This window comes from Neovison vison, chromosome 7, assembly GCF_020171115.1.
Source record: "Neovison vison isolate M4711 chromosome 7, ASM_NN_V1, whole genome shotgun sequence".
Classification (NCBI taxonomy): Eukaryota; Metazoa; Chordata; class Mammalia; order Carnivora; family Mustelidae; genus Neogale; species Neogale vison.
In genome coordinates, this window is record NC_058097.1 from 43534261 (window position 1) to 43562000 (window position 27740).

Here is a 27740-nt window from a genome sequence, read left to right on the forward strand (position 1 = left end):
AGTGTGGCAGTGGGAATGGGAGTGAGTGGGGTGCCTATGACTGCAATTGTGACTGTTCTGTTCCCGTGGTGTGTGTGCTTGTGTGACCATGTGTAGCCCGTTGTGTTTAAGTTTGGGGGTGTCTGTGTCCCCGTGGTGTGAGGTGGTGGGACTATGTGTCCGTAGAGCACTGTAGTTGTGGGGCGCCTTTGTCTGCCTTTGTGACTCCAGCGCTCTGCTCCCGGGGGACCTCTGTGGGCTCAGGGACAGAACCTGCCCAGAACTGCAGTGACCCTGCTCTTGTCTTGATGCTGGTATTGAACAGGATGCCCTAGTCTTGCCTGACTACATTTATGCGTGGCGGGGGTTGGTTGACCTGGGCTCTGAACCTGGTATTTCCTGACGCCTGTCTTCTTCCTCAGCTCTGCTTTGATTAGCGCGCAGTGGCTTCCAGAGTGGAGTAAAGAATGGCTGTTGAACATCCACCAGGCTCCTGCAAGGTAGTTTGTTTCCCCTAGTTTCCGGAAATCCCCCTTTCTTTGGCAGGACTTGACTTGCTTTTTCTCCTGTTGAAAATTCTGTCCCATCCGGTGACTTGATCCTGGAATTTCCCCTTTGAGAATATAGGATTGGCTGCAAACCCTAAGCTTTCACAGGCAACTGATTTTCTCTTACTAATTTGTCAAGTGGTTTAATTTTCCTTATGCTTTAAAAAATGCTATTTCTTTCTATTTATAAAAATAAGACATGACTATTTTAAATAATTTTAGAAGTACATCTTTTGAAGAAAATTTCAATTCCCAATTAAAACCAATGCTAATTTTTTGGTATTTTCTTCCTGGTCTGTTTTATGTACATATATAAAATGTGATTTTTAAAATTAATTCAGCATTTACCATTATAGCCATTTTTACATAAAATTATATTTAAGTATTTTCCCACATGATTTAATATTTGAAACATTTTTAGAAGTGCATATTTATTTGAATGCCTGTGGCTTTTTTTTTTGCTCTCAAATTAGATACAGAAATGGAATATCCTACTCATTTGTGTCATTTAATACATAATTGTAAACACTCAAAATAGGGAGTATACAACCATCTCTAAAGAAATCTCTGATATACCTTTCCACATTCACAAACAATTGTGTTCCTCTGGTGGTGACCACTGTGATCATTTCTTTGTCTTTCATTAGAACTTTAGTGTATGAATTCCAAAATCATAGAAGGTTTAGTTTATGTGTTTTCTTTGTATGAACAGACATTCTTTTGTGCCTTTTTCATAAAAATATGAGCTTCATTCATGTTTCCTATAGCTACAGTTCATTTTTTTTCCATTGCTGTATATATATTATCTTTCATGATAACATCACAATTTACTGTTTAACCATTCTACTTTTTCATGGATATATGACTTTCTTCCAGTTTTTAACTGTTATAAGTGATGTGACTATAAATATTTTGTGCACATATTTTGGTGCATGTGTGCTTGCATTTCTTTAGCATATATGCTAAAGTTGTGATTAAATTGGTGAGGAATGTAGTTTGTATGTCTTCAGTTTTACTGAAAATGTCAAACTGTTCTCTAAAAATATTGAGCAAGTTTTTACTTGTATCAGCAGTTTATAAAGGTTCTTTTTGCTTCACATCTATGCCAAACTTGGCATCATCATACTTTTAAATTTTTGCCAATTTGGTGGATGTCTAATGTTATTAATCACACAGTTAATTGGTATTTCCTTGATTGTCAATGAAAATGGACACCAATTCTTGCCCAGTTGGTTGCCTTCTTTTGTAAAATGCTTCTTCAAATGTTTTTCCAATTTTTAATTGGGTTCTTTTTCTCTGATTAAAACATATGTATCTATATGTCTGTATCTATAGCTATAGATATAGATATCTATATATATGACTTCTGTATAATAGTGACTGTTTTCTTCTTCTCTGGTTTGGTTTTTCATTTTTGTGCCTTTTGATGAATAGAGGTTTAGCATTTAAATGTTATGAAATCTTTTTCGGTGGTTAATGTTTATTTAAGAAATTTTCTGCTACCTTGAGGTAATGAAGATTTTCTTATGTTCTTTCTAAAAACTCCCCAGTCTTTGGTGGCGCCTGGGTGGCTCAGTGGGCTAAGCCACTGCCTTCGGCTCCGGTCATGATCTGCGGGTCCTGGGATCGAGCCCCGCATCCGGCTGTCTGCTCAGCAGGGAGCCTGCTTCCTCCTCTCTCTCTGCCTGCCTCTCTGCCTGCTTGTCATCTCTCTCTGTCAAATAAATAAATAAAATCTTTAAAACAAAACAAAACAAAAATACCTCCCCAGTCTTTGACTCTAACATGTAGGTCTTTACACTACCTGGAATTGATTTCTGTAGGTAGTGGTATAATTCCATTTTATCCCCCCATATAGGTATTCAGTTGTTCCAATATCAATTTTTGTAAAGTTAATCTTTTCTACACTGATCGGTAGTGCCATTTTAGTAAAAAATGGAGTGATTATATATGTCTGCATCTATTTCTGGACATTATATTCTGTTCCATTGCTCAGTTTTTCTCTTCTTGCTTCAATATCATGCTATCTTATTCACAGTGATGTTGTAATATGAAGCAAATCCTCTTACCTCTTGTTCCTCAAGAGTGTCTTGGCTGTTTGTGTTCCTCTGCATTTAAATTTTTTGAAATAGCTTTGTTAAATTCAAGCATCTTTTGTGATTTGGATTGAATTGTACTTTATCTATAATTGAGTAGAAATTTGGTGAATCTTCTAATAACATGTACCTCTCAGTTATTTTAGGTCTTCTTAAGGTTATCTCAACAAGATCTTGCTTATCTCCTGTAAATACTCCTAGACAGATAGAAACCATATAATCCATTGTATAGTATTTCCCTTTTGCATTGACTGCCAGGAATCTGAGCACTTCAAATAATGATCAGTCATAGTAATAATTTTAGCCTATGTTTATGATATTGAGTACCTGTTACCTATGACAATTGTGTATGATTAGAATTTTTTTTCTTTAATTCTTAGCCTCCTCAAATACATTTTTAGAAGTGGGGATATAAAGATTAGGTGTGGGGCGCCTGACTGTCTCAATCAGTGGAGTGTGCAGCTTTTTTTTTTTAAATTTAAAATTCTAATTTTTTAAAATTTAATTTTATTTTTTCAGTATGGGTTGTACAACTCTTGATTTTGGGGTTGTGAGTTCAAGCCCCACGTTGGGTGTCAAAATTACTTAAAATTAAAAAAGTAAGAAGTGCCTGGGTGACTTAGTCAATTAAGCATCTGTCTTCGGCTCAGGTCATGATCCTTGCATCCTGGGATAGAGCCAGCATCGGGCAGGGAGTCTGCTTCTCTTTCTCCCTCTGCCTCCCAACCATGGGCAGGGAGCCTGTTTCTCTTTCTCCCTTGCCTCACTCCCAGCTTGTGCTCTTTCTCTCTCAGTTGCTCACTCTGTCTCCCAAATAAATAAATTCTTTTTTTTTCCCAATTTATTTATTTTCAGAAAAACAGTATTCATTATTTTTTCACCACACCCAGTGCTCCATGCAAGCTGTGCCCTCTATAATACCCACCACCTGGTACCCCAACCTCCCACCCCCCCGCCACTTCAAACCCCTCAGACTGTTTTTCAGAGTCCATAGTCTCTCATGGTTCACCTCCCCTTCCAATTTACCCAAATTCCCTACTCCTCTCTAACGCCCCTTGTCCTCCATGCTATTGGTTATGCTCCACAAATGAGTGAAACCATATGATAATTGACTCTCTCTGCTTGACTTATTTCACTCAGCATAATCTCTTCCAGTCCCGTCCATGTTGCTACAAAAGTTGGATATTCGTCCTTTCTGATGGAGGCATAATACTCCATACTGTATATGGACCACATCTTCCTTATCCATTCATCCGTTGAAGGGCATCTTGGTTCTTTCCATAGTTTGGCGACTGTGGCCATTGCTGCTATAAACATTGGGGTACAGATGGCCCTTCTTTTCACGACATCTGTATCTTTGGGGTAAATACCAGGAGTGCAATGGCAGGGTCGTAGGGAAGCTCTATTTATAATTTCTTGAGGAATCTCCACACTGTTCTCCAAAGAGGCTGCACCAACTTGCATTCCCACCAACAGTGTAAGAGGGTTCCCCTTTCTCCACATCCTCTCCAACACATGTTGTTTCCTGTTCTGTTAATTTTGGCCATTCTAACTGGTGTAAGGTGATATCTCAATGTGGTTTTAATTTGAATCTCCCTGAGGGCTAATGATGATGAGCATTTTTTCATGTGTCTGATAGCCATTTGTATGTCTTGATTGGAGAAGTGTCTGTTCATATCTTCTGCCCATTTTTTGATGTGTTTGTCTGTTTCGTGTGGGTTGAGTTTGAGGAGTTCATTATAGATCCTGGATATCAACCTTTTGTCTGTACTGTCATTTGCAAATATCTTCTCCCATTCCATGGGTTGCCTCTTTGTTTTTTTGACTGTTTCCTTTGCTGTGCAGAAGCTTTTGATTTTGATGAAGTCCCAGAAGTTTATTTTCGCTTTTGTTTCCTTTGCCTTTGGAGACGTATCTTGAAAGAAGTTGCTGTGGCTGATATCAAAGAGATTACTGCCTATGTTCTCCTCTAAGATTCTGATAGATTCCTGTCTCACGTTGAGGTCTTTTATCCATTTTGAGTTGATCTTTGTGTACGGTGTAAGAGAATGGTCGAGTTTCATTCTTCTACATATAGCTGTCCAGTTTTCCCAGCACCATTTATTGAAGAGACTGTCTTTTTTCCACTGTATATTTTTTCCTGTTTTGTCGAAGATTAATTCTTTAAAACATCGGGTCATGATCCCAGCGTCCTGGGATCGAGTCCCGCATCGGGCTCCTTGCTCGGCAGGGAGCCTGCTTCTCCCTCTGCCTCTGCCTGCCTCTCTGTCTGCCTGTGCTTGCTCTCTCTCCCTCTCTCTCTGACAAATGAATAAATAAAATCTTTAAAAAAAATAGGTTTAGCCTTACATATAGATATAGGTATCCATCATCTAAAATGTTTATTTTAATAACATTCTGGTCAAATCAGTTCTGCTTTTTATGGTACCTTTTACTATTCTTTCCATATTATATTTCTTTTTTATTTGCACTTTCCTCTTCCTCCTACCTTCTGCTGTCCTTTATCAGATAGTTTTTGCCTTTTCATCTTTGCCATCTAGTCTTATTAACTGTTTGGTTTAAATTTTGGCTTCTTCAGAATAAAAAAAAAATCATATCTCAGATTATTTTACCTGTGCTGGTCTCACTGTAACATGGTGTAAAAAGCATGGGCTCTAGTATCAGATGTGGCTTCTGTTTTCAGCTAAACCACTTGTGAGCTGTTTAACCTGTAAATGAGAGGTTCTTATTCTCACTTAATATTGAGAATGAAATAACATATGTGTAGAACACTTTGTGCACATCAGAAGTTCAATAAATGGGGGCGCCTGGGTGGCTCAGTGGGTTAAAGCCTCTGCCTTCGGCTCGGGTCATGATCCCAGGATCCTGGGATTGAGCCCTGCATCGGGCTCTCTACTCCATGGAGAGCCTGCTTCCTCCTCTCTCTCTGCCTACTTGTGATCTCTCTCTGTCAAATAGATAAATTTAAAAAAATGTTTTTTTAAAAAAGAAATTCAATAAATGTTAGCTCCCTTTCTCCTCTACTTTTCGTTCTTGGGACCTCTATATCAATTACAGTATAAAGCACGTAACTAAAGGCCTTTTGATGGTTCCCAAAGGATTTTTTAAAAATTGAGGTATAAATGACATGTAACCTTACATTAGTTTCAGAAGTACAACGTAATGATTTGGTTTTTGTATATGTTTTGAAATGACCCCACAGGAAGTCTAGTTAATATCCATTACCATACGTAGTTTTTCTTGTGATAAGGATTTTTAAGATTTAGTTTATTAGCAACATTCAAATATACAGTGCAGTATTATTTACTACCCATGACTAATTTGTTTTATTTTATTTTTTTAAAGATTATTTATTTATTTATTTGACAGACAGAGATCACAAGTAGGCAGAGAGGTAGGCAGAGAGAGAGGAGGAAGCAGGCTCCCTGCTGAGCAGAGAGCCCAATGTGGGGCTCTATCTCAGGACCCAGGGATCATGACCTGAGCTGAAGGCAGAGGCTTAACCCACTGAGCCCCCCAGGGGCTCCTGACTAATTTGTTTTATAACTGGAAGTTTGTACCTTTTGAACCCTTTTACGCATTTCGCACCCCCAGCCCAGTCTCTGGCAACTACCAACCTGTTCTGTGTCTACAAGCTTGACTTTTATTTGTTAGTTTAAATTCCACGTGTAAGTGAAAGTATATGGTATTTATTTTTTTCTGACATACTTCACTTAGCATAATAACACCAAGGTCCATCCATGTTGTCACAGATGGAAAAAATTCATTCTTTTTATGACTGAATAATATTCCAGTAATCTTTATTCTTCCATTGCTGGCCACGCAGATTGTTTCCATATCTTGGCTATTGCAAATAATGCTGCAGTGAACATGGGGGTGCATATATCTTTCTGAATTTGTGTTTTCATTTTCTTTGGGTAAATACTCAGAAATGGAATTGCTGGATCATATGGTAATTCTATTTTTAATTTTTTGAGAAATCTCTATACTGTTTTCCATAGTGGCTACACCAATATATGTTCCTATCAGCATGGCAAAAGGGTTCCTTTTTCTCCATATCCTTCTCACACATTATTTCTTATCTTTTTGATAATAGCCACTCTAACAGTTGTAAGTTGATATCTCATTGTAGTTTTGATTTGCATTTCCCTGATGGTTAGTAATATTGAGCATCATTTCACATACTCTTGGACGTCTGTATGTCTTCTTTGGAGCAATGTAATTTGGAACCTCTGCCCATTTTTAAAATCAGAATGTTTATTTGCTATTGAGTTGTATTACTTCCTTATATATTATCATTTGCCCTCTAATCTGGTATATAATTTGTAAATATTTTCTCCCCTTCAGTAGGTTGCCTATTTTGTTGATTTCCTTTGCTAGTCAGAAGCTTTTTAGTTTGATATAGTCCACTCAACTTATTTTTGCTTTTGTTTCCTTTGCTTGTGGAGTTATATCCAAAAAATCATATCTAAGACCAATGTCAAGGAGCTAACAGCCTCTCTTTCCTTCTAGGAGTTTTACGGTTTCAGGTTTTATGTTCCAGTCTTTTATCCATTATGAGTTAATTTTTTGTATAGTCTAAGATAGTAATCTAGTTTCATTCTTTTGCATGTGGCTGTCTAGTTTTAACAACACCATTTATTTTTATTTTATTTATTATATTATATTAATATATAATAATATAATTATATATTTTTATAATTGTATATTATTATATATTATATGTATAAAATATATAATAATATAATTATATATTTTATATATTATTATATATAATATATAATATTATATAATATTTAATAATTTAATAAATAAATAATCTTTAAAAAATAAAAGAATTCTTTCTTTGATGTGATCTTACTATGGCCACTGACCTGTAACCCATCTTTATCATGCCAGAATACATTATGAACAACTGTCAGCCTTTTACACACTTGTCTTTACTGTGAGCTGTAATGGTCTCATAGTGTTAGCATCTTATCAAGCCCATTTTGTTGAATATGGTTTGCTTACAAACTTGCCTTTATAAACAAGTATCTCCTTAGCCTAAATGCTAGTGGTTTTCTTTTCTTTTTTTTTAAAGATTTTATTTATTTATTTGACAGAGATAGAGATCACAAGTAGGCAGAGAGGCAGGCAGAGAGAGAGGGGGAAACAGGCTCCCCGCTGAGCAGAGAGCCTGATGCGGGACTCAATTCCAGGACCCTGAGATCATGACCTGAGGTGAAGGCAGAGGCAACCCACTGAGCCACCCAGGTTCCCCTAGTGTTTTCCTTTTTAAATTGTATTTTTAGTTAAATCATAATTACATACTTTTTTAATAAAAATAATTTATATGTTATGCGGGGCTCACATCCCATGTAACCATAGTCCCCATTCCCAGGTATCTACCCAGAGTACACAAAGGTAGCCACTTTTCTAAGTTAATTATTTATTCTTTTTACCTTTATCCTATGCATTTAAATATATGCACGCATGTATGTGGTACTGTTTTGTCACATAAAAGTATAGCTATATAAAAAGAATTATAAGTATAGGCTGCAAAATGTGGAAAGTAACTGCATTATAGGGTTTGAGTTGGTTCATGTAAAATACTTAGAATAGGAATAAAATCCTTAGAACAGGGTTCTTAGAACATTCACTCAGAACATTTACTTCGTGTCAGTCATTTGGTAGTTATTGTTACCATTCTGAAACTTCCTTTTTCATTCTGTGTGGACAATTGTACACATAACTACACAATTGTACACATAGCTACCTTATTTTAATTGCTTCATGTAAGGGCTCCTGGGTGGCTCAGTTGGTTGCGCCACTGCCTTCGGCCCAGGTCATGATCCTGGAGTCCCGGGATCGAGTCACACATCAGGTTCCCTGCTCAGTGGGGAGTCTGCTTCTCCCTCTGACCCTCCCCACCTTGTAGTCTCTCTCTCTCATCCTCTCTCTCTCTCAAATAAATAAATAAAATCTTTTAAAAAATTGTTTCATGTAAGGCCATATTTTGTATGGTATGTTTAATCATTTTTTTTTGTTTTTAAATATTTAGTTTCCTATAGTTATCACTGTAGCAATCACTGTTCCGATGAATGTTTATGTATAGGCCTTCTCTAAGGTATATACTAAAAGTGAAATTATGGGAACAATAGAGTACACATATTTTAAAATTCAGTAAATATTTCAGTAAATATTTACAAGTTAAACTTCACAATAACTTGTTCACTTCATAGTACGCCTAGCTTTTTGACAGAACCTGTTTCTCCACTTCCTGTTAATTTATGGCTACATGAATGAGGTGCAGAAAAACACTTGCAACAAATAGGGACAGAGGGCTAATTTTTTTCTTTTCTTTTAAGATTTTATTTATTTATTTGACAAAAGAGAGCGATCACAAGTAGGCAGAGAGGCAGGCAGAGAGAGAGGGGGAAGCAGGCTCCCTGCCAAGCAGAGAGCCCAATGTGGGGCTTGATCCCAGGGCCCTGGGATCATGACCTGAGCCAAAGGGAGATGGTTAATGACTGAGCCACCCAGGTGCCCCTATTCATGCTTGCCTGCCTTCCTTCCTTCCTTCTCTCTCTCTTTCTTTCTTAATTTTAAATTTTATTTTATTTTATTTTTTCAGTGTTCCAAAATTCATTGTTTATGCACCACACTTAGCGCTCCATGCAATACATGCCCTCCATTATACCCACCACCAGGCTGACCCAACCCCCCACCCCTGACCCTCCAAAACCTCAATTTGTTTCTCAGAGTCCACAGTCTCTCATGCTTTGTCTCCCCCTCCAAAATCCCCCAACTCACTTCTCCTCTTTATGCTTTTCAAAAGCAAGTTTTGAGTTTTGCGAATCTTGCAATTTTAGAATTTTTGTATTCTATTTTGTCTTAATCCTCTCCTGCTATTTTGTTACAATATTGAATTCAGATCAGTTTTATTTTATTTTTTAAAGTTTAATGTTATTAATTTTTTTCTTGTAATTTTCCTGTGTCTAGGTTTTTTATATATATTGCTCTCTTTTTCACTTCATTTCTAGGTGTTTTATATTTCTATTTAGTTTTCTATTTAACATGAGAATTATTTAATAATATGGCTTGTTTTGGATGACTTTTAAGTTTTGATTAAATTCAAACTTGCAGGGGCGCCTGGGTGGCTCAGTGGATTAAGCCTCTGCCTTTGGCTCAGGTTGTGATCCCAGGGTTCTGGGATCGAGCCCCACATCGGGCTCTGCTTGGCAGGGAGCCTGCTTCCCCCTCTCTCTCTGCCTGCTTCTCTGCCTACTTGTGTTCTCTCTGTCAAATAAATAAATAAAATCTTAAAAAAAATAAATTCAAGCTTGTAGAAAAGTTACTCTTGGGTACTCTTTACTCATATTCACCAACAGTTTACTTTTAGCTCATTTGCATGATCATTCCTATATGTGCTTGTAGTTGTTCTCTCTATGTATGCATGTGCCCAAACACACATACACAATGCACACATTTTACCTAAACTATTTAAAAATAAGTGGTGGACATTTGCTTCTTCACCTTTAAACATGTCAGTGTGTTATTTCCTCAGAGCAAGAGTATTTGCTCACATGAGCACAGTACACTTACTTAAATAAGAAATTTAAACAATTACTCAGAACTCTTTTTAAATAGTCTATATTCAAGATTTTTCACTGGTCCTAATGTTCTTTTTAACACTTCACTGTGCCCTCATCCTCTCTTCCTCAGGCACTGTCCGGGATACAGTCTAGGATCACACACTGAATTTAGTATCATCTCTCTTTTAGTCTTCTTTAATCTGGAAGAGTTGCAGTGCCAGGATTGTCTGATCATAAGTTTCCATATATGTGTGAGTGTATTCCTGGCCCAGTCTCCTGTGCCATACTTCTCTAATTTTTTCTCTGAACCATTGCCACACTCAGTGAGTATTGGTTTGTAGTAAGTCTTGACATTTGATAGAGCAAGTCCTTCCAGCTTAATTTTTAAAGAGTGTCCCGTAGGCTTCTGTATATAAGTTAGAAAATGATCTTGTCAAGATCCTTGAAAAACTTGTGATTTTGGCTACAACTGCAGTAAATATATAGATTACTCAGGAGAATTGATGGCTTTACAAAATTGATGCTTCCTTTTAATAAGAAATGACATTTCCATATATTGAGATGTTGTTTAATATCTCAGTCTGCTTTTATAATTCTGTTCACATCAAATACATTTCTAAGTATTTTGCATTGATACTATTTGTGAATAAAATGTGTTTTCTTTTTCTTTTTTATATTATATTTTATTTTTTTAAAGTTACCTCTGTACCCAACATGGGGCTCAAACCCACGATCCCAACGTCAAGAGTTTTCCACCCTACTGACTGAGCCAGCCAGATACCCTCAAATAAAATATATTTTTCTAACTTTGTTGCTTGTATGTCCAGATGCAGTTAGCCTTTGTTTCCTGGTTTATGTCTGAAAGTTCTGTAAAATCTTTTATGAAATACAACAACCAACCTGTTAGAGAATCTTTTACATTTTCTTCCTTGTAGGCAATCATAAGATCTGCAAACATCAGTTTTATTTCTTACTTTCCAGTGGTTTATATATTTTATATACCACAACTTTTTTTTTTATTTGACAAAGAGAGATCACAAGTAGGCAGAGGGGCTGGCAGAGAAAGAGGGAAAGACAGGCTGTCCACTGAGCAGAGAGCCTGATGCGGGGCTCGATCCCAGGACCCTGGGATCATGACCTGAGCCGCAGGCAGAGGCCTTAACCCACTGAGCCACCCAGGGGCCCCTATATGCTTTTAAGGATATGCACTTTTAAGGATATGCACGTACTTTTTCATCATTTCGTCTGTTCTTTCCTGTATTTATAGGTACTATTCATCAGTACAAGGAAATTTCCTTCTCCTTAGAGTTTTTAAAGTTTTTTCTTTTTAATAATTAGATGTTGACTTTCATCAAATTATTCTCTGTTTATTGGAGATAATTGTGCTTTTTCTCTTTAATTTGTTAATAAAGTTAATTATGTTAATATATTTTCTAATGTTAGAGGAATCTTACCTTTCTTAAATAAAATAAACTTAGGTATAATGTTTTCTTTTTTATTACTTACTGTATTTAGTTTACTAGAATTTTATTTTCAAATTTTATATCTATGTTCATAAGTTAGATCAGCCTGAAATTATTCTCTCTTTTATAGTCATTTTCTTATTTGGCATCATGGCTTTGTCAGTTTTATCAGATAAACTGAGGAATGTACTCTGTTTTTTTTTTAATTTGAAGTTAAAAGTTTCATACATTCAGGCATGTATAAAATATATTCTAGGGACGCCTGGGTGGCTCAGTTGGTTAAGTGTCTGCCTTCGGCTCAGGTCAGGATCCCAATGTCCTGGGATTGAGTCCTACATCGGGCTCCTGGCTTGGCAGGAAGTCTGCTTCTCCCTCTGCCTCTGCCTGCCGCTCTGTCTGCCTGTGCTTGCTCGTGCTGTCTCTCTCTCTGACAAGTGAATAAATAAAATCCAATACACACACACACACACACACACAAGATTTGAATTTTGTGAAGTGTATCCCCCCCAGGTCTGCAAGAGATGAGAAAATAAATTTGACATATAGAGCACTGTCTTTTTTTTTAAAGATTTTATTTATTTATTTGACAGACAGAGGCAGTCAGACAGAGAGGAGGAAGCAGGCTCCCCACTGAGCAGAGAGCCGGATGCGGGACTCGATCCCAGGACCCTGGGATCATGACCTGAGCCGAAGGCAGTGGCTTTAATCCACTGAGCCACTTAGGCGCCCCTAGAGCACTGTCTTTATTGCCCATTTGTGTACCTTCAAGAACATGGTGCTATGTCCAAGAGACCATGAAATACGCCCAGGAGGGTCTCCTTTTTATATAACACAAATACTTCTTGCAAAAAGACAAAGAAGGGATGCCTGGGTGGCTCAGTTGGTTGGGCGACTGCCTTCAGCTCAGGTCATGATCTTGGAGTCCCAGGATTGAGTCCCGCATCCGGCTCCCTGCTCAGTGGGGAGTCTTCTTCTCCCTCTGACCCTCCCACTTCTCATGCTCTCTCTCTCTGTCATTCTCTCTCTCTCTCTCTCAAATAAATAAATAAAATCTTTTTAAAAAAAGGCAAAGGAAAGTATAGTTAAGCTCTAACAATTTTCTAAATATTCATCTTGCCTTTTTTCAAAAATAAAGGATAATTCCTTAATGTATATTATACATTAAGACTGGGTGAAGTTGGCTGTGCTTTTCTCTGAAAAGGAAAGATCAAAAATAAACCAAAGCCAAAAAAAAGATCAAATACATCATGATATGATGCTACTTTAAAATTAGATCAATCTCTGTTCACCGATTATTGTATTATCAAATGGAACCTTTGGGAAGGATAAGACATTTGAGAGCCTTACTAACTGAACCAGTGAACACCAGCTGGTTTTTCTAAGAGTCTAAAGATCTAGGAGCACCTGGCTGCTCAGTTGGAAGAGCCTGAGGCTCTTGATCTTTGGGTTCTGAGTTTGAGCCCCATGTTGGGTGTAGAGATTACTTAAATAAATACAGTTTTAAAGGACTCTGGAACAGAAGCAACAGTGATGACCGATTACAACTTCAGGCAATGTATTTTAACTCTAGGGATACAGCACTATTTATAGAGAATAACCTCTTTTGGCTCTTTGGTGCAGTCAGAAAAAGGAGTTTAGAGACATCCAAGAAAGATGACTTCCCTAAGGAGGAATTTGTCTATTTCTCAAATCATACGTAGATTTCAAACATAAAAGAAGAATGTAGCATACCCTTCCCCAGTATTGATATGCTTGCCATATATTGCCATTTATATATATGTATATGTTAAATCATTTATAAAGTTGTGACATCTTAAAACCCAACAAGATTTAAAAATTTATATATATATATATATTTATTTATTTATTTGACAGACAGAGATCACAAGTAGGCAGAGAGACAGAGGGGAAGCAGGTTCCCTGCTGAGCAGAGATCCAGATGCAGGGCTTGATCCCAGGATGCTGGGATCATGACCTGAGCCAAAGGCAGAGGCTTAACCCACTGAGCCACCCATGCGCCCCATAAACCCAACAAGATTTTTTTTTTAAGATTTTATTTATTTATTTGACAGAGAGAAATCACAAGTAGAGAGAGAGAGAGGGAAGCAGGCTCCCCGCCTAGTAGAGAGCCCGATGCGGGACTCGATCCCAGGACCCTGAGATCATGACCTGAGCCGAAGGCAGCAGCTTAACCCACTGAGCCACCCAGGCACCCCCAACAAGATTTTTTTAAAAAAAGATTTTATTTATTTATTTGACAGACAGAGATCACAAGTGGGCAGAGAGAGAGCAACGGAAGCAGGCTCCCTGCCGAGAAGAGAGCCCGATGCGGGGCTTGATCCCAGGACCCTGGGATAATGACCTAAGCCGAAGGCAGAGGCTTTAACCCACTGAGCACCCAGGTGCCCCACCCAACAAGATTTTTTTTAAACCAATCTTTCTTTTTTAAAAAAAGATTTTATTATTTGACAGAGAGAGAGAGAGACAGCGAGAGAGGGAACAACAAGCTGGGGGACTGGGAGAGGAAGAAGCAGGCTCTTTGCAGAGCAGGAGCCCAATGTGGGACTTGACCCCAGGACCCTGGGATTATGATCTCAGCCAGAGGCAGATGCTTAATGACTGAGCTACCCACGTGCCCCAAAACAACAAGATTTAAAACTAAATTCTGATATAATTATAATAGAGAATCAGGAACAAAAAAGTAATAGGTTATCTGATAATTCATTGGTTGAAATGTCTAACAGAATACTTTTTATTATGATTTTGTGGACTTACACAAAATAACTATATAGCATAATAAGATAGGGATAATTGATAAATTAAAATGCCATTTCTTTTCTTTCTTTTTTTTTTAAAAGATTTTATTTATTTATTCAACAGAAAGATATCACAAGTAGGCAGAGAGGCAGGCAGAGAGAGGGGAGGAAACAGGCCCCCTGCTCAGCAGAGAGCCTGATGCAGGGCTCAATCCCAAGACTCTGAGATCATGACCTGAGACAAAGGCAGAGGCATAACCTGCTGAGCCACCCAGGTGCCCCGAAAATGCCATTTCTTGAGCTTTATTATGTGCAAGGCACTATATATAATACCTTATAAACTGTAGATTTTTTGCCAATATTCTATAGAGGAGAAAAGTGAGTTTTAGTAGGGCAAATAATTTTCCCAAGGACATAAGTGTTGGGACCTAGATTTTAGGACCTGGATTGAAAGCTGGCTTGTCAGACTTCAGAGTTAATGATTCTTAAGCAAGATAGTTTGGATCTAAATCTCCAGGAAAGGTATAAGAAAATTAAATTAACTAACATATCATGGACAAAATGGAAGTTTATTCTCACTTAGGGAAAGGCAGTTTTCTTGAATTTTCTCAAACTCTTCTTTTCAGTTGTACTAAGAAAAGCCAAAAAAGATTAGTTTCACCTAACAGTGCTGTACATGTACAATGATTCTTAATTAAACAGCATGCACATACATATATATCCAGATATATATGTGTATATATATACATTGATGAAGAGGAGGGAGATTAGACAGGGTTCTCCAGGGACTCAAAACCAATAGGAAAAATATATAAATATATAATAAGGAATTGTGTCATGCAATAATGGAGGCTGACAAGCCCTAAGATCTACAATCCACAAACTAGAGACCCAGAAGAGCTGATGGTAGCGTTCCAGTCCAAAGGCCAGTAAGCTTGAGATCTGGGAAGTGCTGCTGTTTCAGTTGGAGTCTAAATGCAGGAAGAAAATGGATGTCCAGCTAGAAAGCAGTCATGCAGGAAAAATTCCCTTTATTCATTGGGGTTTCAGACTTTTGTTCTGTTCAGGCCTTCAGTTGATTGTATGAGGCCCACCCACGTTAGGAAGGGCAATCTGCTTTACTCAGTCATTTATTCACAAGTCAGTTTACTTATTTAAATGTTGAACTCATTAAAATACACCCTCACAGGGGCTCCTGGGTGACTCAGCCAGTTAAGCATCTGCCTCCGGCTCAGGTCATGATCCCTGGGTCCTGGGATAGAGCTCTGTATTGGGCTCCCTGCTCGGTGGGAGTCTGCTTCTCCCTTTCCTCCCCACTCATACTCTCTCTCACTATCTCTCTCTCTCAGATAAATAAATAAAATCTTAAAAAAAAACACCCTCACAGAAACAACTCAGTAATATTTGACAAAAAATTTTTTTGAAAGAATAACCCATATAACTGTCATGCAGTTTAAAAAATACTTTGCTGTTACCTCACATCCCTTTGCCTGACCAAACAAAATTAATCTTTTTTTATTTCCTACTGAAGTGTAACCATTAAAAAGACTTCAGTAAAAGTATGTCCCCTGCTATTATAGACATCCATTTTACCAACTTTTTGTAACAACCTAAGGAATGTTTTATAGTTTTGCCTGCTTCTAAACTTTTTATAAATTAAATCATATTGTGTGTTTTGTTAATTTTGTATTTAATATTTTTAAAATTAATGTGGAATAGTTCAGATGTATCTTGTTTATTTTCACTGCTGTGTGCTAGTTCATGTCAATAGCTGTATGACTATGTCATACTTTAGTATATATTTTTTGTGGATATTATGGTTTTCATCTATTTGGTCTTAATAAAAACTGTTGCTGTAAACATTCTAGGAAATGTTTTTCCTAGGAGTGTAATTGCTGAATCATAGGACTTAACAAACTGTTTCAGAGTGGTTCTGTGAGATTCTGTTTCTAACAGCATATGTTCACCTACTGCTTCATATCTTTGCCAAGATTTGGAATCCTTACACTTTTTATCTGATGTATTTATAGTGATCTGTCATTATGGATTTAACTTATAATATCTTAATTACTAAAGAAACAACAGCTTCTCATTCCAGTTTTCTTTTGCCTTTTTTTCCCCAAAGGCTTTTCTTATTTAGGTGAATTCACATAATAGTTAACCATTTTAAAGTGTACAATTCAGTTGTAGTTAGTGTAAATTCCATGGTATTTAATCTATCTTCACAATATTGTGCATATATCAGCTCTCTCTAGTTTCAAAGTTTTCTTCATCCCATAAAACACCTTTAGCTGTTTGAAGCACAAAATGTTTGACTTTGATGAATTAAAATGTATTTTTTATTACTTATACTTTTCAGAGTACAAGTAATACTTGCAAGTACTTGGAATAGTACGATTACTAAGAATAGATAGCCAATTCCAAGGTCATAAAGATTTATAAATCCCTATGTTTTCTTGAAAGTTTTTTTTTTAAGATTTTGTTTATTTATTTGACAGAGAGAGATTACAGTAGACAGAGAGGCAGGCAGAGAGAGAGAGAGGGAAGCAGGCTCCCCGCTGAGCAGAGAGCCCGATGTGGGACTCGATCCCAGGACTCTGAGATCATGACCTGAGCCAAAGGCAGCAGCTTAACCCACTGAGCCATCCAGGTGCCCCTTGAAAGAGTTTTAATATGGACAGCGGTGTGTCTCAGTTGGTTAAGTGTTTGCCTTAGGTCCTGGGATCAAGCCCTGCGTTGGGCTTTCTGCACACTGAGGAGTCTGCTTCTCCCTCTGCCCCTCTATCCTGCTTGTACCCCTGCCCTTGCACTCTCTATCTCTCTCTCTCTCAAATACATAAATAAAATCTTAAAAAAAATAGTTTTATGGGTTAGCGCTTATATTTAGGTTATTGATCCATTTTTAAAAATTGTTTTAAAAAACAATTAAATTTAAATTTAATTTACAATTAATTTAATTTATTAATTTATAAATTTAATTTACAATTTATTAATTTATTAATTTAATTATAAATTAAATTAATGTAATTTACAATTACAATTAATTTAATTTAATTTAATCAATTAAATTTAAATTTAAATTCCATTGATCCAATTTTTTAAATTGTTAAGCCAATTTTTATGAAAGAGGACTTTAAATTTTTAAAAATTCTAGTTCAATGAACATACAGTGTAATATTAGTTTCAGGTGTACAGTAAATTTATTCAACAATTCTATACATTACTCAGTGCTCATCACAATAAATGTACTGTTAACCCCTTTCATCCAGGGATTAATCTACTGTTAATCTATTTCATCCACTATTAATCTATTTCATCCATCCTCCTACTGATCTCTCCCCTGATGACCACCAGTTTGTTCTGTATATTTGAGTCTTTTTTTTTCTCTTTTTTCTTTCTTTGTTTCTTAAATTCCACGTATGAGTGAAATCATATGGTATTTGTTTTTCACTGATTTATTTCACTTAGCATCCGTCCATGTTGTTGCAAATGGCAAGATTTTATTCTTTTTTATGGCTGAGTAATATTTCATTATATGTATATATACCACATCTTTATCCATTAATCTATTGATGGACATTTGGGTTGCTTCTACAATTTGGCTGTTGTAAATAATGCTGTAATAAACATAGGGGTGCATAGATCTTTTTTTCCTTTTCTTTTTTCTTTTTAAAATTTAATTAATTTAACTTTTAAATTAATTAACATATAATATATTATTGGTTTCAGAGGTAGAGGTCAGTGATTCATCAGTCTTACATAATACCCAGTGCTCAGTACATCATATGCCCTCCTTAATGTCCATCACCCAGTTACCCTACACCCCGTTGCCCCCGACCACCTGCTGGCAATCCTCAGTTTGTTCCTATGATTAAGAATCTCTAATGGTTTGTCTCCCTCTCTGATTTTGTCTTGTTTTATTTTTTCCTCTCTCCTCTATGATCCTCTGTTTTGTTTCCTAAATTCCACATATGAGTGAGATCACATAATTGTCTTTCTCTGACTGACTTATTTTGCTTAGCATAATACCCTCTATTTCCATCCATGTTGTTGCAAATGGTGAGATTTCTTTTTTTGATAGCTGAGTAGTATTCCATTATGTATATATACCACATCTTTATCCATTCATCTGTAGATGGTCTGTGGGCTATTGTGGACATTTATGCTATAAACATTGGGGTACAGGAGCCCTTTTGGATCTCGCTACATTTGTGTCTTTGGGGCTAAATACCAACTAGTGCAATTGCTGGTTCATAGGATAGCTCTGTTTTCAACTTCTTGAGGAACTTCCATACTGTTTTCCAGAGTGGCTGTACCAGCTTGCATTCCCACCAACAGTGTAAGAGGGGTCCCCTTCCTCTGCATCCTTGCCGACATCTGTCCTTTCCAGACTTGTTAATATTAGCCATTCTGACTGGTGTGAGGTGATAGATCTTTTTGAATTAGTGTTTTCATATTCTTTAGTTAAATACCCAGTAGTGGATTTACTGAATCATATGGGCATTCTACTTTTAATTTTTTTGAGGCGTCTCCATACTGTTTTCCATAGTGTTTGCACCAATTTGCATTCCCACCAACAGGGCCCCAATATTCCTTTTTCTCCACATCCTCGCTAACACTTGTTTCTTTGTTACTGATTTTAGCTATTCTGACAGGTATGATGTAGTATCTCGTGTTCTTACTTGCATTTCCCTGATGCTTAGTAATGTTGAGCATGTTCTCATGTGTCTGTTGGCCATCTGTAAGTCTTTGGAAAAATGTCTATTCATGGGTCCTGCCCATTTTTTAATTGGATTATTTGGTTTTGGGGTTTTGAGTTGTGTAAGTTCTTTATATATTTTGTATACTAGCCCTTTATTGGATATATCATTTGAAAATGTCTTCTTCCATTCGGTAGGTTGTCTTTTAGTTCTGTTGGTTGTTTCCTTGCTGTGCAGAAACTTTTTATTTTGATGTAGTTTATTTTTGCTTTTATTTTCCTTGCATCAGGAGATCAGCATCATGAAAAATGTTGCTGTGACTGATATTGGAGAAATTACTCCTTGTGTTCTCTTCTAGGATTTTTATGGTTTCTAGTCTCACATTAGGTACTTAATCCATTTTGAGTTTATTGAGGGTGAGAAAGTGGGTCCAATTTCATGAGTTAATATTTTTAAGGATTTTATTTATTTGACACAGAGAGATACAGCAAGAGAGGGAACACAAGCAGGAGGAGTGGGAGAGGGAGAAGCAGGCTTCATGCAGAGCAGGGAGCCTGATGCGGTGCTTGATCCCAGGACTCTGGGATCATGACCTTAGCTGAAGGCAGACACTTAAGACTGAGCCACCAAGGCACTCCTCATGAGTTAATTTTTTATATGAAGTAAGATTGGGGGTTTGACTTCATTCTTTTGAATATGTTTATCCAATTGTCCTAGCACCATTTGTTAAAGAAATGTTACTTCCCTCATTGTGCGCTCTCTCTCTCTCTCTCTCTCTCTCTCTTAAATAAATAAATAAATAAATAAAATCTTTTATAAAAATTGGTTTTTTGTATAGGTGGCATGTAAGAATGGATAAATTTGTTAAGCATGTGAGTTCTAGTATATCTGAAAAGGGCTTTTTCAACCAGTACATTGGTTCTTTTACAGGACAGGAATTCTGCTTGAAATTACTTTTCTTTAGAACTTTGTAATCATGACTTCCTGCTTAGAATATTATTGGGAAAAACAATCTGAGGGGTTTGAAGTGGCGGGGGGGTGGGAGTTTGGGGTACCAGGTGGTGGGTATTATAGAGGGCACGGCTTGCATGGAGCACTGGGTGTGGTGAAAAAATAATGAATAATGTTTTTCTGAAAATAAATAAATTGAAAAAAAAAATTGAAAAAAAAAAGAATATTATTGGGAACTCCAAAGCCGTTTTCATTCCTGCTCTTTATTTATGCCCTGTTTTTAGTTTTTGGAGCCTTTTATGGTTTTTTTCTTTGTTCTTAGTGTCCTGGAACCTAATGTAAAATCTTAGTGTGAATCAATTTTATTCTTTATGATAGGTATCAAATGAGTCCATTAAATGTGGAGATTCATGTCCTTCAAGTCTGGAAAATTTCTTTCTTTTTTTTTTAAGATTTTATTTATTTATTTGAGAGAGAGAGAGATCACAAGTAGGCAGAGAGGCAGGCAGAGAGAGGGGGGGAACAGGCTCCCCGCTGAGCAGAGAGGCCAATACGGGGCTTGATCCCATGACCCTGAGATCGTGACCTGAGCTGAAGGCAGAGGCTTAACCCACTGTGCCACCCAGGCGCCCCCCCCTTTTTTTTAAGATTTTATTTATTTATTTGACAGACAGAGATCACAAATAGGCAGAGATGCAGGCCGAGAGAGAGGAGGAAGCAGGCTCCCTGCTGAACAGAGAGCCCGGTGTGCCGATGTGCCGAAGGCAGAGGCTTTAATTCGCTGAGCCACCCAGGTGCCCCAAGTCGGGAAAATTTCTGAAATGCTACTTTCTAAAACAATCTGTAATTTCTGTTTTCCTTGAAGATTTTCTAATATACAGCAAAATTGAGAGAACATTTCAGTGTACTCCCATATACCCTATTTGGTTTTCACCTAAAATTGCCAAGTGTTAACATTTCACCACATTTGCTTTATCTTTCTGAACACACACAGACACACACACACTCACACATGTATTTCTCAACCTCCTCCCCTCCAAATCATTTGAAAATAAGTTTGGGACATCTGGACATTTTAACCCTTAATACTTTTAGCATGCATCTCCTAGATATAAGGACATTTTACAAACAATAACAATGACATAGCAAATCTTTGAAAATTTGCATTAACTCATTAATAGCTCCTCAAGCATTTTGTTCAAGTATTTCCAGTGGTTCCCAAAAATTTCTTTTTAAAAATTTTTTTTAGCTGGTGTAATGTTTTTTGTTCATTTATTTGGTCACTTGTTTGTTTGATCTAGGATCCAGTCAAGATTCATGTATTATTTTGGTTGTTGGGTCTCTTTAGTCTCTTTTAATCTAGAACAGACTTTATTAATTTTTTTTAATATGACACTGAATGTTTTAGACAATTCAGGACAGTTGTCTTATAGATTGTCTTAACAACCTCCATTTGGCTTTTGGATGGCTTTCTCATGTAAATTGGAGGCTTAGATTCAGCCTAAGTATTTGGCAAGCATACTATGTAGGTGATAGGATGGTATGCCTTTTATTACATTACACTGGGAGGTATAGGTTGTTGCACTATTGGGTCCAGTTTTTTTAAAACTTAAGATTAAAGGTAGTGTATACTAAATTTTCCCAGTATAAAGGTATACTTTTCCCTTTATAATTAGCAAATAGTCTGTGGAGTGATACTCTAAGACCATTGAATATCCTTTTTCTTAACAACCATTCACTTTCTGGTTGTAGAATTTATGGAGAATACTTGCCTAAATCAGTAATTAGAGTGGTGTTTTCAAAATGATGATTTTCAGGTTTTTTTATTCCTAATAACACCCTGAAACTTGGCAGATACTTAACACACTTTTAAAAATGATCTTTTTGGGGCATCTGGGTGGCTCAGTGGGTTAAAGCCTCTGCCTTCAGCTCAGGTCATGGTCTCAGGGTCCTGGGATTGAGCTCCACATCGGGCTCTCTGCTCAGCGGGGAGCCTGCTTCCTCCTCTCTCTCTCTCTCTCTCTCTCTGCCTGCCTCTCTGACTACTTCTGATCTGTCAAATAAATAAATAAAAATCTTTAAAAAAATGATCTTTTTCCATTAGATATTGAGCTGCCTTACATGACCTTCCAATTTTCATTTATTTTCCATTTCCATATCTTGTTGTATTTTTTTTAAAGATTCTATTTACTTGTTTGACAGACAGAGATCACAAGTAGGCAGAGAGGCAGGCAGAGAGAGAGAGGAAGGAAAGCAGGCTCCCCGCTGAGCAGAAGGCCCGATGCAGGGCTCAATCCCAGGACCGTGGGATCATGACCTGAGTGGAAGGGAGAGGCTTTAACCCACTGAGCCACCCAGGTGCCCTTGTTGTACTTTTATTTTTTTATTTTGTTTTAAAAAATATTTTATTTATTTGACAGAGAGAAATCACAACTAGGCAGAGAGGCAGTCAGAGAGAGAGGAGGAAGCCGGCTCCCCGTGGAGCAGAGAGCCCGATGCGGGGCTCGATCCTAGGACCCTGGGACCACGACCCAAGCTGAAGGCAGAGGCCCTATCCCACTGAGCCACCCAGGTGCCCCTCTTGTTGTACTTTTAAAAGAGTTTTTTTTTACATTTATCTTTCCATCTTTGTAATTACTTGCTTTTATTCCCACTTTATATTTTCATTTCCTAAGATCCTTTTACCATCTCATTCCTTTTATGTCATCTGATTTTTTAGCATGTAAAATAACTTCTCACATCCTTCTTAGGATATTAATGGTGGCTTCTGAAATTTTTCTTCTTTTCTTCTGTAGTTTCTCTTTTAACTTCTTTGGGACTTGTTTATTTAATCCTTTTTTACAGTATAGGGTTTCCTTAAATATGTTATGATATTTGCCCCTCTGTAGTTTAGAACGGATGCTATGAACGTCACTTTGCTTTCTGTATGCCAACTGTACATAAGTACATAGTGACTCCATTTCTTAAGCCTTTTTGAGGGTTCTGCAGCATAAATCATCCTCCTCTGGGTTTTCCTTTTTGTTTGGTTTCATCATTGTTTGGTTTGTTGAGTTAGTCATCATTTATTTGTAGCTTTCCAACTTCAGAAGTTTTGTTGCTTCTATCTCTTCTTTAATTCTCCTTGCCTAAGCATTTGGTCTTTTTAAAAAATCCTTTTCATTGATTTTAGTGAAGAAATGGGCCCGAAAAACTGCATGTGATTGACTTGTCCTCTTTGAGAGAACAAGAGAATTCTCTTTCTAGAGAAATCTTGTTTTTAAATGTTTATTTTTAAAGATAATGAATTTTGAAATTAATTTATTATATTAGGCATCCATTAAATGTATTTTGATCTTTCTGCATGTGCCAGAGTTCAAGTGGATTAAAGTAACATATATTGTCTATCCTTCCTTCTTGAAGATTGGTTTTGTTGTAGCAGACATACATTAAGCAAACATTCAATATGAAATTTACAATTGTAGGAGACAAATGTGTAATCAACCTTTACCAAAACAAAAATACAAAGAATGGAAGGAAAAAAAGGGGGGAAAGTGCTTTGAGAGGTAATGATAGGATGTGCATAATTAAGATTGAGTATTCAGAAAAGATCTTTATTAGAATATGCCACTTAGCAGAGACCTTAACAATGTCCAGGAACTGGTAAGGCCAAGAGAGGGCAGTGGAGAAGGGAATATGGACAAATATGTAGAGCAGATGAAATCATTTTGTGTGTGTGTATGGTGGGAGGAGTGTAACAATTTAGTGCATTTGAAGAACTGAAAAGACCAGGATAGCTATAAGTTATTGTTGAGGGGAGAGAAGTATCAGGTTGAAGAGGCAGGTGGGAGGCAGATTACTGAGGAATTGTTAAGACCAAGTTAAGGCATACAGATCTTATCCTAGGGACAGTGGAGAATCACTGAAACATTTTTAACAGAACAGTGCCAAGCTGAATATCACTCTAGCTGCTAAGGGTGTAAAACTGGAAAGGCAGACAACTAAGTAAAATACTGCTTTTGTGTCCAAATCAAAGTCTGGGCCTGGATCATTTATTGACAGTGGAGATGGAAAGAATTTGAGGACATATTTAGGCCTACCCTAAATAATCTTGCTGTATAAGTGTTATAAGAAGAGACAAAAGCTCAAATGTTTTCATGTTTGGAGTTTGATGTATGTGCTCAGGGACTTAATTGATATATTTAAATCCATTCTTTTTCCTAGTCTTTCTTCTGGCATGCAGATCTTCCAAAATTATCGCCACTGAAAACTGTGCAGTTACTTTATGCAACTTCATAAATGTATTATGTGTGATTTCAGAATCATTCAATAATCATTGGATCTGGGGTTCAGAATATAAATCTATTTGCATCCTTGCAACCTGTCAACAGTATCACATTACCTATCTCTGCTCTTCCCTTCTCACAGACTTTAAAACTAGATTCTCCCTTACAATAGCTTTTGCTACTTTCTTGGTTCTCCCAAGTTTAGCCTCATAGACTTCCTAGGTAAACGTGGGTTTTACCAAATGGCATAAATAAGCCATATTCTAAACACCATAGATTCTTCCTTCTGCATTGCTCATTCGTCACATTAATCTTTAATTAGGATACTGCTAGATCTGGAGTAACATTCTCTTCTATTTCCTTCAGATTATATGCAATTTATGTTTGTTACTTGATTATTTATCCTAGACTTTTCCTTCTAGTTGTAGTTTCTTAATGCTCCAAACAACCCTAAGAAATGGGTTAAATGGTAATTTCCCTCATTTTAAAATGTGTATGATGCTAGATTTATTCTTTAACAAAATTGGGGGAGAGTCTAGATGTCTTTATATTTATCGAGCGCCCCATGTTTGAAGGGGGTTTTATTTAAATCACTATTTAGGAACAGCTGACTAATCTGTTTTCCTAAATATCTCCTTCATCTTCCAGTGTGACTTCTTTTTACTTTCCTTTTCTGTTTGTCAAATTGCCCAATCATATTTGAGAATGGTATAAGCTACTCAGTTTTTATGAAAATTAGTTTCAGTTAAGTCTTTTCATTCTATTATAAAAGTTTTTTTTTCTCCCAGAACACAAAAAAAGTGAATGTTTGCTTTTATATTTTCTTTCAGACTGTGAATCAAGGTTGAGACCAAGAAATTATTTCTGAAAAAGGATATTTATGGAATAGAATCATCCTGATGAGAGATAATGGAAAGACTTATAAAAAACAGCATTGAGTGTTCAAGTTTCAGAGGTGATTGGGAATGTAAAAGCCAGTTTGAGAGAAAACAGGAATCTCAGGAAGGACATTTCAGTCAAATGATATTTACTTCTGAAGACATGCCCACTTTCAATACCCAGCATCAGAGAATACATACTGATGAGAAACTCCTTGAATGTAAGGAATGTGGGAAGGATTTTAGTTTTGTATCGGTCCTTATTCGACATCAGCGAATTCATACTGGTGAGAAACCTTATGAATGTAAAGAATGTGGCAAGGCCTTTGGTAGTGGTGCAAACCTTGCTTACCATCAAAGAATTCATACTGGTGAGAAACCTTATGAATGTAGTGAATGTGGAAAGGCCTTTGGTAGTGGCTCAAACCTTACTCATCATCAGAGAATTCATACTGGTGAGAAACCATATGAATGTAAAGAATGCGGGAAAGCTTTTAGTTTTGGATCAGGCCTTATTCGACATCAGATAATTCACAGTGGTGAAAAGCCTTATGAGTGTAAGGAATGTGGGAAGTCCTTTAGTTTTGAATCAGCCCTTACTCGGCATCACAGAATTCACACAGGTGAGAAACCTTATGAATGTAAGGATTGTGGGAAGGCCTTTGGCAGTGGTTCAAACCTTACTCAACATCGAAGGATTCATACTGGTGAGAAACCTTATGAATGTAAAGCATGTGGGATGGCCTTTAGTAGTGGTTCAGCCCTTACTCGGCATCAGAGAATTCATACTGGTGAAAAACCATATATTTGTAATGAATGTGGGAAGGCTTTTAGTTTTGGATCAGCCCTTACTCGACATCAAAGAATTCACACTGGTGAGAAACCTTATGTATGTAAGGAATGTGGGAAGGCTTTTAACAGTGGCTCAGATCTCACTCAACATCAGAGAATTCACACTGGTGAGAAACCCTATGAGTGTAAGGAATGTGAGAAGGCCTTTAGAAGTGGTTCCAAACTTATTCAGCATCAAAGAATGCACACTGGTGAGAAACCCTATGAGTGTAAGGAGTGTAGAAAAGCCTTCAGTAGTGGTTCAGATCTTACTCAACATCAAAGAATTCATACTGGTGAGAAACCTTATGAATGTAAAGAATGTGGCAAGGCCTTTGGTAGTGGCTCAAAACTTATCCAACACCAGCTAATTCACACTGGTGAAAAACCGTATGAATGTAAACAATGTGGAAAGTCCTTCAGCAGTGGTTCAGCTCTTAATCGGCACCAGAGAATACACACTGGTGAAAAACCCTATGGATGTAAGGAATGTGGGAAGAATTTTAGTACAGGCTCAAGCCTTACTCAACATCAGAAAATTCATGCTGGTGAGAAACTTTATGAATGTAAGGAATGTGGAAAGGCTTTTGGGAGGGGTTCAGAGATTCAGCAACATAAAAAAAGTCATACTGGTGAGTAGCTCTGTGAATTGGAAACTTATGTTAGGATTATGTGGTTAAGGAAGGACACAGGACACATAAGAAAATGTGTATTAGGGAGAATCACTACAAATGTAATTAAGGTACAAATGCCTTACTTATGCTTTACAACTTCATCTGAGAGAATTTATACAGGAAAAGAAAAACCACTCTGAAGATCTCTATCTATATTCATTCTTCCATTATTTTTGGAAAATTCATACTTGTGAATATTAAAAATTTTAAAACTGCTTATTGCATTTTGCCTTTATTTTAAACATTGAAAAATTCATTTGGGGGCTAACCCTGCTATTTTTGTTTACTGATCCATCTCAAAATTATTTTAAGTTATTTATTGAGGCTGTAAATTTGCCCTTCTCCCTGTTTCTCATTTGAATGCTACTTATTTAATAGCCATATCTATTTTTGTATTTTTTATTGCCTGTTTGATGGTAAGTTATATTTTTATACATATGAAGCATGGATATCAGGTCAGTCTTCATTTTTTATATTTGCATATCTGTGTTTGTATCTGTGTTCCATTTTGTTTGTGTTGTTACTGTTACTTTTAAGTATTCTTTAATATCTTGTGGCTCTGTATCTTTTGTTTTGAGGTATTGTTTTACTTGCCTTTTATAAAGTCTATACTCTTTTTACAGAATAGTTCTCTTTATTAATGTAGATATGAACAAAAATAGTTATCTGTAATCATACCAACCATAGACAATCATTGTCAGATTTTTGTAGCAAATTCTTTAAGACTATGTCATTGTTTTTGAAAGAAAGTGTGATTGTGCTATACTATAACCAGCCTTTAATATTCTTTGTAAATAATATTGTTACTCTTCTATTGGCTTGAAGGTATTCACCTGTCTTTATCAAGCCCCTATTTTGTTAAGTATGGAAAATTTTGCCATTATAAAGAGTTACCTTGATGGCTCCTTTTGAATGTGTCTTTATTTTTTTATTGTTCATTTCAGAGAAAATGTATGAGGTCTTTTCTGCTTTTAAAGATTTATACTATAATGTATAAGTTCTGCTTCCCTTGACCAACATTGTTG

General features: G+C 36.7%; 2 protein-coding genes across 2 annotated transcripts in view; both read left to right on the plus strand.

Moving 5' to 3' along the window:
- LOC122911597 (zinc finger protein 420) overlaps positions 1-27740 on the plus strand; it is a 186268-nt gene that overhangs the window by 545 nt on the left and 157983 nt on the right. Inside the window, exon 2 of the mRNA XM_044256441.1 lies at positions 402-479. Within this exon, the coding sequence (XP_044112376.1) occupies positions 447-479 (33 nt within the window). The 5' untranslated portion in view covers positions 402-446. The remainder of the gene's footprint in view (positions 1-401; positions 480-27740) is intronic.
- Positions 421-27620, plus strand: LOC122911613 (zinc finger protein 345). Its single transcript, XM_044256519.1, has 2 exons — positions 421-479; positions 25163-27620. Exon 2 carries the CDS (start codon positions 25242-25244, stop codon positions 26679-26681), a length of 1440 nt encoding a protein of 479 aa, XP_044112454.1. The 5' UTR covers positions 421-479; positions 25163-25241; the 3' UTR covers positions 26682-27620.